Source organism: Habropoda laboriosa, unplaced genomic scaffold (genome assembly GCF_001263275.1).
Source record: "Habropoda laboriosa isolate 0110345459 unplaced genomic scaffold, ASM126327v1 scaffold65, whole genome shotgun sequence".
Taxonomy (NCBI): domain Eukaryota; kingdom Metazoa; phylum Arthropoda; class Insecta; order Hymenoptera; family Apidae; genus Habropoda; species Habropoda laboriosa.
In genome coordinates this window covers 3,085,195-3,096,636 of record NW_017100254.1, presented here as the reverse complement: position 1 = coordinate 3,096,636, position 11,442 = coordinate 3,085,195, and the positions used below count along the sequence as shown (strand labels likewise).

The 11,442-nt window shown below is 27.8% G+C and overlaps 3 protein-coding genes across 3 annotated transcripts in view; 1 reads left to right on the top strand and 2 right to left on the bottom strand.

Moving 5' to 3' along the window:
* Nucleotides 1–2,245, bottom strand: part of LOC108572420 (phosphoacetylglucosamine mutase) — a 2,409-nt gene extending 164 nt beyond the window's left edge. The window contains exons 1-6 of the mRNA XM_017934656.1: nt 2,151–2,245; nt 1,810–1,880; nt 1,131–1,708; nt 772–1,053; nt 501–658; nt 11–319 (exon numbers count right to left, since the gene is read on the bottom strand). Coding sequence (XP_017790145.1) covers nt 11–319; nt 501–658; nt 772–1,053; nt 1,131–1,708; nt 1,810–1,880; nt 2,151–2,245 — 1,493 coding nt within the window. The remainder of the gene's footprint in view (nt 1–10; nt 320–500; nt 659–771; nt 1,054–1,130; nt 1,709–1,809; nt 1,881–2,150) is intronic.
* Nucleotides 2,246–3,340: 1,095 nt separating this feature from the next.
* LOC108572248 (DNA (cytosine-5)-methyltransferase PliMCI-like) lies at nt 3,341–8,600 on the bottom strand. Its single transcript, XM_017934446.1, has 15 exons — nt 8,128–8,600; nt 7,694–8,057; nt 7,292–7,618; nt 7,011–7,163; nt 6,475–6,919; nt 6,197–6,396; nt 5,656–6,073; nt 5,235–5,558; nt 4,973–5,124; nt 4,578–4,912; nt 4,392–4,503; nt 4,241–4,354; nt 3,980–4,146; nt 3,660–3,900; nt 3,341–3,568 (listed from the first exon to the last, which is right to left on the bottom strand). The coding sequence occupies exons 1-15, from the start codon at nt 8,598–8,600 to the stop codon at nt 3,341–3,343; spliced, it is 4,053 nt and encodes a 1,350-aa protein (XP_017789935.1).
* A 1,310-nt stretch (nt 8,601–9,910) lies between these two features.
* The window catches only part of LOC108572246 (leucine-rich repeat protein 1), a 2,010-nt gene continuing 478 nt past the window's right edge, over nt 9,911–11,442 (top strand). The window contains exons 1-4 of the mRNA XM_017934445.1: nt 9,911–10,078; nt 10,209–10,745; nt 10,834–11,123; nt 11,216–11,440. Of these exons, the coding sequence (XP_017789934.1) occupies nt 9,911–10,078; nt 10,209–10,745; nt 10,834–11,123; nt 11,216–11,440 (1,220 nt within the window). The remainder of the gene's footprint in view (nt 10,079–10,208; nt 10,746–10,833; nt 11,124–11,215; nt 11,441–11,442) is intronic.

The following is an 11,442-nucleotide window of genomic DNA, read 5'->3' as shown; positions in this document are numbered from 1 at the left end:
TATATTGTACCTGACAAAAGATCGTCCATTTCTATATTTTGATACTACTTTATCAATTTCTCCTTGCAATCCTTCAGGAGTTACACATTGCCTTCCTGCATTAGTTGTTGTTATAAGGTTTTTATCACTAACTATTACTTTTAATTGTTTATTCGGTAGGTCTTTGTACATTTCCTCCCAATCCATGATATTCCAACCTTTGTCATGTAAAATTGTTTCTACTAATAACATGTCACTAAGAGCATCTCCAACTGTTTGATTGATCATATCTATTATATTTAACAATTTGGAAGCAGCTGTTTTTTCAGTTATAGACAGCCTGCAATGTTATATACACATACATATACGCGTGCATTTACATTATTACGTTTATTCGTAATAGTGATACAACCGACAATACAAACTGTTATGTTTTTGATTTATTTTTACACAGGGAATCACGCCGTGTCCGGTTGTATAAGAATAAAAAAAAAAAAAAATACGAATTCGATAAAACTTACTCTGGATTTATAACAGCATTTTTAATTATTTGAATAACAGTTTCTTTGAAGAGTACAGTTCCATGACCATTTGCTTCAAAATATATTCCTATATCAAATTCTAAAGCTTTACTATGTAAATGTTTAATACCAGTTGATGCACAAACAACTGGAATTTGCTAAAGAAAAAAATTATAAAAATAACAATTTTAAATTTACAATATGTAGCTATATTATTAAAGGTACTAGTATATCAATATATTAGTAAGTGATTATTAATACTATCGCATACCAATACATTTGAAATATAATTCGTGGAACCTCCATTAGCATATGCTGTTTGTATCAAGCCAAGCTGAAACGATAAACGACTTTCTTGCAAAAGTTCTTTAAAATATGCAGCAATAAGTGTTGCTATTCGATCGCCATCCAAAAGATGAAATTCATAATTTTCATCTAAATAAAAGTAAATTATTCTGTCTGCATCACCATCTATAGATACACATCTAACTTTAGGCTTGTTGGGGACACTTACAGGTGGCATTTGTTTTACTTTGACATAGTCAGCTCCACACTAAAATAAATTATTTAAATACGTTATTAAAATGTCCAGTTTTAATTACGTTATAATATTAAAATAAGAATTCATACCATGTGATTTAAATCTCCAATTCCATCATTATACATATTGATTATAATTGTCCCTACTAAATAATTATAGAATTCTCTCATAACAGTAGCACCAACACCATTGGCAGCGTCTAATGACAATTCTGCGACGTACTGTCCATTGTTAATTTTATCTTGTCTTACATACTTAAATGCCTTGGACAATTTTGTATAATAACCATGTAATGTAGGTTCACCATAACTACCATTAGTGTTTGTACATACAACAAGATAATGTAATTGAGGAGTTGTAACTATTCCAAAATCTTTTACAATTCCATGTAAAGCTTGAATTCCTGCAATAGCAGCATTTAATAATACAGGGCTACTTTCTCTAGTGTCTCTACCAGTTATCACAGTTGCATCTGCAGACATATTGATATTTTGTTCTTCTATAATCTGCCTTATTGTAAAAACTAAATCTGAATCTTCTACATTAGCTAAATTGGTAGCAATAAGTTCCCAAGCTGCTTCTAACATTTCACCAGCTGGATCTATAAGTTTCACACCATTATCAGATCCAATATTGTGACTTGCAGTAATCATTAAACCAATTGCAGCTATAAAAAACATAGATTTCTTTAGTTACAGATAAGATATATAACAAAAAGTAAGAAACAAAAATGTGTATAGTAGAATGAAATTTTATGCTTAAACTTACCATTTTTAACTTTAGATCTTAATACAGCTAACAATCCCATTCTATAAAGAACATGTTCAAGAACATCTGCCCTAATATAAAATTTAAGTAAAGCTTTTTATTAAAATAAAAATAATAATTAAGAAGAAATACATATATAATACAATAAATAAATCATTGAATATTAAACAAATTTTAATTTAATCGAATATAATAGAATTTATTAATAATGATAATACAATATTAGAATGAATTCATAATTCATACATTCACTTATGACTGCAGTAATAATTAAAAAAAGGAAATTATCAATTACTTAGATAATTCATAGTTTTACTAAAATAGGGAAATAAAATACTTACTTTGTTCTAAAACCGGCAGTTCCGTATTGAACATATCCATCGTATTTTTTCGTATATTTAACGTTTAAAATATTTTCTAATTGAGAAGATTCCATTGCTTATTAAATTTTTATTTTGTAAAACTTATAATATCTGTTTATACGTATGCAATAACACCTGCTGTAGTGAACCATATGGATTAAACGTCATAAAGTAAAAATCTCGTTTATAGTAAAAGTATACTCTGTTTCTGGTAAAAGTGAGGTTGCTATTCCACAAAAATAAATAATTTAAAAAATTGTCGTTACAGTTTTTTAACAATACAAAATTTTCACCGAAAATTAATGTGTAATTTAAAATTTTAAATAAAAATTGTCTAACGTTTACATTTCAAAAATGAAGAAACTAACCTTATTTATTAATTCTTTAAAATAACTTAAAATAACTCGTAAACAATCTTCGAACATATTTATTAGAATATATACGTTCTAAGTAAACAACATACTTTTTTTATTTAAGAGTTTGTTATAAACAACACAATTTTTAACTTTTATTACAATATATAAAATACTTTAAACAAGGAACAAATCATCTTGTATGATACAATATTAGTTGTAATATTGTTCTTATCAGATTAAACAACTTATCTCTCTGCTTTTATCAGATTAAACAAATTAAATACAAGTCGAAGAAAACACATTGCGGTCTATACGTAATAAGAAATTCATATTTTCCGAATGTGTCTGTAATGTCATGTTTATAAATTGAACTTCTTAATCCTTTAATTTATATTGTAATTTAAATAATACAATTTATTATGCAATTAATTGCAAAAAATGCAATTATTTATCAAAAAATAAATTATTTATTGTAAGATAACTACAAAATGTATATTACAAAAGGTTACAATATTCCAGTTTGTTTTAGAGCATTTTACAGCCTATTTATTTCTCCCTTACAGACCACCAATAAATTATACTTAAAAATAGAATTACACAAATATAATAAATATTCTTATAAATTAATAGAATACAATTGATATCATAAAAAAGAAAAGCAGAAAAAAATATGGCAGTATGGAAACTTTCTACATCTGTATTATTAATAATAAAATATGAATATTCAGACTATGTCGTAATTAAATTCGTTTTTGCTGAATTAAATTGTCTAATTATTCTAAATTTTCATTATCTCCTTCCGACTTGCCTCGGTTAACTTTTAATTTCTGAATCGCTTCCAGCCATCACTTCTTTGTTTCGTATACATTTTCTTATTTCATAACCAATAGCTACTGCGAGTGGCGGAGGAACTGCGTTTCCAACTTGACGATGTTTATCAAGTATAGAGCCATAAAAACGAAATGAATCACGAAATCCTTGAGATCTGGCACATTCACGAACACTTACTACCCGAGTTTGTACCGGATGTAATACACGCCCCTGGAAAATAAAATAAATTTGTCACATCAACTATACATAAATTGTAATTCAAATTACAATTAATTAAAATTAAAACATGAGTCTTATATACTTGTTTTCCCATAGGTTCAGGATTTGTAATAGTTGTACTAAAAAATCCATTCCATTCTAATCTGCCATATAAACCTGCCCAATGATTATGACGATTTCCTGTGTGAGGTAGGCACCATGGAATTAGTGTATTAAATTGTCGATCTATAGGATCACATGATTTTCCTGTACAACAACTACATACTCCACGATATCCTCCCATAGAATTTTTTCCAGCCTTTTTATCATCATAAGTATATTCCCTAAAATGAAAGATTATATATGGTAATAGTTTTAAATATAAGGAAAACAAATCCGAAAAACTATATTTTATTTACTTACAATTTTTTAGAATAAGTACCATCATGCAACCTTACAGCAATATTTGGTAAATCACGCCAATCGGAACCACTAGCAATTGGGATATGTGCCATTCTAGCTTCTACAAGAGGTGCCATTTCTTTGCATATGTGATTTTTTAATACTGGTTGATATTGCTTTCCTCTCATCTAAAAAAAATATAAATTTATAATGTAAAGAAAGTTTTTTTTTTTTAATTCTATCTTTTTATATTAGTAAATTTTGTTACTATTAGACTAGTACTTTTCTTTGGAAATGTGATATTGGCTCATTATTATATGGCATTTCTTCTTTGTTCCATCCATTTTTAATTTCTGGTAAATCAAACATTGCATCTTTTACATTGATCATCAGTATCTATATATATTAAGATACAGTGATAAATATTACTTACCTTTTTATTATCAACTAAGACACTTAATTGACAAGCGCGTTTACTAAACGCATGTGTCGGTTCTGGATATTTTGGTAGTTTTTGTCCTGGTGCAGCAGCTAGGATTATCATTCTACATAACATAGCACAACGAAGCTAGAGAAATGGTGAATTCGAAATATAGTTATACTTAGAATAAAAGCAAACCTTCGTCTTGTTTGAGGTACTCCATAATTTCCAGCTTGAAGAATACCAAATGTACATTGATAACCCATGCGTACTAAACATCGTAATGTTAGTTTTAGGACCATACTCCTTTTAAAAGATACAAAATTTCGAACATTTTCCATCACAAAGAAATTAGGTCTATAGTAATCACAATATGATAAAAGAGAAACAACAAGGGAGTTTTTAAACAAAGAGTATTGTCGTGAATTGAAACGATTCATGCCACTAAAACCTTGACATGGTGGACCACCACATAATAATTCTACTTGACCTTTTTGAGGAAGCTTTTGACCAATTTCATCTGCTACTTTACCCTGGAATTATATTAACATAAATAATGCATAAATTATCTGGACTATACAAATAATACCTACATCCATAACTTTCTGTAATAATATATTACAATCTTCTATAAATACTGCTGCATTAGGATTATTTAACCGATATGCATAAGCAGCTGGTACTTCTTTCTCTATAGCCCAAAGACTTTCAGCTACACCAGCTTGATGTAAACCTTCAGATAATCCTGTGAAATAAATCAGTTAAAATATATACTTTTTCAACTTACTATATGCAAATTAATACCAGTGTAAAATAAATTACAGAATCTTATAAGAAGTATAATATGTTACATACCACCGCAACCAGCAAATACATCCAATGTTTTTAATTTTTTTGATATTGTATTATATTCAACGGGTTTATTAACGAGTGCTTTTTTTTCATATTCGTCTGTTTTCTTCCCTTTCAACTTTTGGTTACCTTTGCTTTTACCAGATTTACCAATGATAACAGCACGATACGGTGGTTCATCAAACGTTTTTTCCTGCACATTGTAAGCTTCATTAAAATAAAAACGATTTGGTCCTGCAGCAGTCCACTCATCAAGAGGTTCATTTATATTTTCAGAATAAACAAGATAGCATTTTCCAACAACTTCAGTAAATTTGATATTGTACACTATAAAATTGTATTTTACAAATTATAATATATATGTATATATTTGTATAGGTTTATGCAACTGTGATTTCAATTATATATAGTCTTTATGGTGTACCTTCATCGCTCCAATAAACCATATTTAAATCTGCTTGCTCCATTAATGCATGATCCCTATGTGTGTTTTCTGGTCTGTATAACTTATTCACTTTAATATAAATATCAGAAGGTGAAACTATCATGTCGTTTACACTAGCATATATTTCATTTATATATGCTACACAAAATGGGTCAGGGGTGTCAAAATTTGAACCCTTCACATGATCAGAAGACTTCCTATAAAATTCAGGATACATATCTTCATCCACATTCTCCTTTTTTAGTTTTGAAATATCTTGATACGAAATTCTATATTTGTAATTGAAAGCTTTTGGTTGTAAAAATACAGCTGTACCAACCCTATATTCTTCTCCTTTATATTTTACTAGACCATAAATAATTTCCCTGCTACTTTTTTCTTCTAACCGCTCATATACCTTGAAGCATAAACAAATATAAATATTATACAAATTTAAAATTTAGTAAGCATGTAAGTTTCAATATATATTTAATTATATCTTATAAAAAAAAAATATAATTACAAATGGATATTTTTATACCTTTGGTACATTGAATTGCTCTAATGTATTTAAACGAACACAAGCAGGGCAAAACCGATGATTATTTGCTTTATGAAAGAATTCTGGATCAGGTAGTGGATCTTCAAATCTGGCTGTTTCAGATACGTAACGTTTCTGATAAAAAAATGTTTTACCGTCGATGTTTTTTATATCATCTTCAGAATTTAAAACCATATTACCTATAATAAATATATCATGAACCAGTTTTTGTCAATACTTATGTGAAACACTTGATTAGTGATTGTTAAATGTATTACCTAACTCGGTCCAATTTTCTGGTATTTTTTTAAAAATAACTGTACATTTAGATCTAACAGATTTAAAGGGTACATTGTCACAGTTATCACTCAAAAATAATTCTATAGGATCTGATGTTTCTCCAAGAATAGTGTCATTTCCTCTATGAAACCAGTTTGCATGAAATTGTTTTATACCATTCTTGTTTTCCCACATATAAATAACTTTAGCAACATGTAATGGAATTGCTGAATTTTTTGGTTCCACAAGTACATAATCATTTATATCTATTTTTTCACTACCCACAAGAACAGATTTGTAAAAGGTTCTTTGATTATCAACAGCAACTTGATCTCCCACCCATACAATATTTTTTTCAAGTTCTTTAAAAAGCTTTTTTTTATTTTCTTCTTCTCCAATCATTTCATAATAATCTTCATTTTCTGGATCAGAATCATCTGCTTCCTATTAAGGAAATATAAAATTTTTATTATGTATTATTGCAATAATTACTATAGTTATTCAAATAACAATTATATTAGGAAATCATTTTTACTTGAATAGCCATATTTGGGCATCTTCTTTTAATGCAAGCTTGCTTACTTCTTCCAGTTCCTCCAAATTTAATCATATCCTTACAATTATTACAGAGACCACAATCAGGTTGTTGACAATGTTCACATATTCCACATCTTTGTCTTTTAGGTCCCTGAAGATATAAAGAACTAAATATAGGGCATGTTTAAAATACATTAGTATTCATCTTTCAGGATGAATAGATATAGTATATAATATAAAAAATAATATGAATACTTAATTATAAGGCTAAATGCTTACCATTGTTATTTTATCATCATGTTTAATCAATTGATCTGCAAAAATATTTTCAAACATATCACTAACTAATTGTGTAGTTGTTGCTTTTGTCCAAACAGGTTTATTAATTTTTTGTGCTTTGCGCTGTGTTCGACGGAGAGCTCCTCTCTTTCCTAATGTAACACCTGCAAGATTTGCTAATGCTCGCATACAAGGACTTGTAATTAAAGGAATATCTTCTGGTTCAGCACAATCATCAAATGATAATACTTGATCACATATAAACTGTGCATGTCTTAATAGAGAATCCTCAGTAAATTGTGTCATGCCTGTAGGTGGTACTATTGTCTGTAAAAACCACATAACTTTAGTGTAAAATAAAATATATTCCCTAGAACACTTTTAATAATACACTTAAATTACTTGAAGTTTATTGAGCAAATCTTCATAGCTGGGGCTAACTTCATTTAAGAGAAACTCGATAACCAATTTACTCATATATATTTTTTCTCTAACTAAATCCATAAAAGGAGCATATGCTTCAGATGGTTCCATTAGAATGTAATCAGCAAAGGCTGTACTAAAACCTATAAGTGCAAGTTCTCCTCCATCAAAGCCACATACATACCACTCATTTATTGGGCCCATATCTTTCACTGGTACTGCACCCTCTGGTGATGCATCATCTTCATAAATAGCTTTCACATAACCAGAGAAATATAACATAACATTTCTTTCTATAAGTCCAGTGTCAAAAGCACTCAAGTGACCATTTTTATCATAAACACTAAAATTAATGAAGTTATAAAACTTTTTTCAATATATATAAAATTACTTAAGAAATAGAAAAGCTTTACCTAAAATAAGTTATTTTATTTTGAGGGTGTTCATCACTTTCATGTATAAAAGATTCATCTCCATTAAATAAACATAATTTTGGATCAGTTAAAGCAATATCTTCATCTACAGCACCATTTGGATGGCCTGGATAAAATTTGATTTCATTTAATTTTTGACGACAGTATTCACATTTATTGGGGAACACATTTGCCTTTTTAATTTCATCTTTCAAAGGAATTATACTCTCTTCAACTTTGATTTTTTTTGCAAGATGTTCATCTGCAGATGTTTGGTTTGCCTCTGAATTATGATTTTCTTTATCTTCTTCATTTTTTGTCAATGGATCATCTCCTGTTTTAATATTTTGTAATTCTTGTAGTTCTTGTTCATTATTTCTATCATAAGTTGCCTGTTTTTTCTTTGCAAGTTGTTTAGAAAACATATCCATTATGGAGGCTTGTTTATTAAATTTAGATTTAGTAGATTTCATTGTGATATAACTTAAAAAATTAGAGATCTCAAAAATATTTTATCCCTTTAATCTCTCCCTTTATCACAATATTGACAGCATAATTTTAATTAATTTTTTATGATGTTACTAAAATATAAATTGGTTAATTAAAAGATGTACACATAGAGTAGTTTATTATTATTTTTATGTATAATATTAATTATATATCTACTGTAACAGTACATTCTTATCTGTTTACATATATATACAAATGCACAATTACTAAAAATGTAATACTTACGTGACTAAACTTCGTTGATATTTTCTCAAATTTTTATATAAGTAGATGCATTAAATACGCATATTTTACATTGGTGTTTTATCTATTAAAACGTAACAACATATAAGTAAAATTCGTTATTCAGAATAGTATATTGTCGTGTTTTATCAACTTGTTTAACGTAGTTTAAATTTTCAATATTGTAAACAGTATTTGTGTCCGTTACTGAAAAAGGATGTTCAAGCATAGCTCCAGAGCTTAGGCTCCTGTTTCCGACAACTAGTTTTATTCTGTAACCAATTATTACAGTGACGTTGCTGCGCATTAGATTGCGCGTAATTCTATCCTCGAATATGCTTCCATCATAATTGGATTCTCGTTCAAAATAAAAATATTTCCCGCGGAACGTTGTTAGCATGTAGAAAAGGAAGAAACCGCACGAGGGGCTCCACCTGTTGTCGAATTTGAACGTGTTTGGATTACTCAGCTTAAAAAATATCTCGCTATTCTCCTATGTTCATTTTCCCGCCTTTGAACGCTTATGTTAAATTTAATTTTCCTTTGTTGAGAGTGGAATATTATATTGATTTATAAACACCTATAAGTTTTGTTTGAATTAAAAGTGAATATAGTAATGAGCAATTTTATTATTTAATGGTATTGAAATTAGTAATATTTATAATCAGTTAACATACTAAATCTGACAGGTTAAGTTGATAAGGTATTAGCTATATCTTAATATTTAATATATTTGTTTCTTCAAATAGATTCATCGTTCTTTATCCGCAAAAAATAAATTATTTGTATTTTATTATAATCTATTAAATGAAAAAGAAGAAACTTATTTTGCTTTTTTTATTATATTATTATATATTTATGAAAAGCTGAAATTTATCTGTATATCATATCATGTATTGAAACATGTAGTGAAATACATACTAATTCAATAAAAACGCCAATATTACATAATACTAGAAAAATATGTATTAACTTAAAACTGTTATTACTAATGAATATTTTCTAAAGTAATAAAATGTTTTATAATCTGTTACAAAGGTACTTGCTCAAGATGAAACTTCACTGTAATGTAGAAGTTAATAACAGATTATATTCAACAAATGTAATAAAAAGAAAATCACAACGTTCCATTTTAGCAATTGGGAGACAAACAGTAAAAAGTACAGAATTATATATTCTTTGGCAAACATTACAGAATAAGCAGGGTACTAAATATAAGGTAACAATGTTTAGATGTACATGTTTTGGAAATTAAAATATTTTGTTTGATTATACATGAGTACAAAAATACTTTAAAATATATCCTGTTTATTAAAAATAATTAAATACTTTATTTTCATTTTTTTCAGCTTAACAATAATGTAGATAATATATTTACAAAATTTATCCATGAGGGAAAGGCTACAATTCGTTTAATAGAACCACCTTATGATGTAATTATTCAATCTGATACCATTCAACTAAAAAGTTTCATTCATATTTTAAAACTTGGGTTAAGAAATAAGCTAGACCCATCAATTCTTGCTATATCAAATTTAAACCCTAAAAAGATGAATCCTGTATCAAATTTAAAGATTAAAGTGACAATTAATAAATCTTCAGAATATCCAACTTTAGAAGGTTTCCCAAGAACAACAGAAGAGTTATACTTAGTTGGACTAAATAGAAAATCATTTGATAGACAAATTTTAAGGCTTCAGAGTTTGAGAATTTTAAACTTGTCTAATAATCTGATTTCATCTTTACCAAAAGAATTAGGTACTTTACACCATTTGCAAGAACTTATTTTATCAAAAAATCGACTTGATAAAGTTACAAAATGGGCATGGTTAGATCAAGTTGCTATCAGATCTAATTTAAAGTTATTAGACATAAGTAATAATTTGGTATGTTAATTTTATATCTTACAAAACAGATCTATTGTTACATACATTCTGCTATTAAAATAATATATTATTGTTTTTCTTGATCTAGTTAGTGAAATTACCAGAACAAATTGGAAAACTTGGAGGTCTTGTTAATTTTAAGGCTAGCCAAAATATGTTGTCATATTTACCACAAAGTCTTGGTAGATTATCTAATTTAAAATATTTAGATGTATCAAAAAATACTTTACGTTGTATGCCTGGTAGTATGAGAAATTTACATCTCCTTTCATTGGATGTGTCTGATAATACATTTAAAACTGCAGATTCATATTCTTCATGGAGAATAGAGGTACCAAGTTTAACAGAATGCGCAGCTAGATCGTTTCTTAAAACAAGGTTTGCAGGGAAACGTAATTTATAATTAGTTTATTCATTATTTAATAATCTTTAAGAAAAGATTTAAAAATTATGTTTCTCTGTTTTTTTAGGTGTTCATACGATGCAAGTATAATTCCATTTACATTAGTAAAATATTTGGATGAAGCAAAGTACTGTGTTTGCGGTAATGCATGTTTTCATTGTTACATACAAAAATTTGTAGATTTCCATTTAAATATAGTAGCTACTGTTATAAAATCGTCAGGAAATATTACAGTACCATTTGATTGTTATTTTTGTTCAATAAGATGTATATATCATTTTGCAAAGTTGCAGT

Coding starts and splice junctions, on each gene's coding strand:
- LOC108572248 (XM_017934446.1), bottom strand. CDS start 8,600: ATGAAATCTACTAAATCTAAATTTAATAAACAAGCCTCCATAATGGAT. Junction 7,619..7,693: donor ATTTGCTCAATAAACTTCAA/GTAATTTAAGTG, acceptor TGGTTTTTACAG/ACAATAGTACCACCTACAGG. Junction 5,125..5,234: donor TGTATTTGCTGGTTGCGGTG/GTATGTAACATA, acceptor TTTATTTCACAG/GATTATCTGAAGGTTTACAT.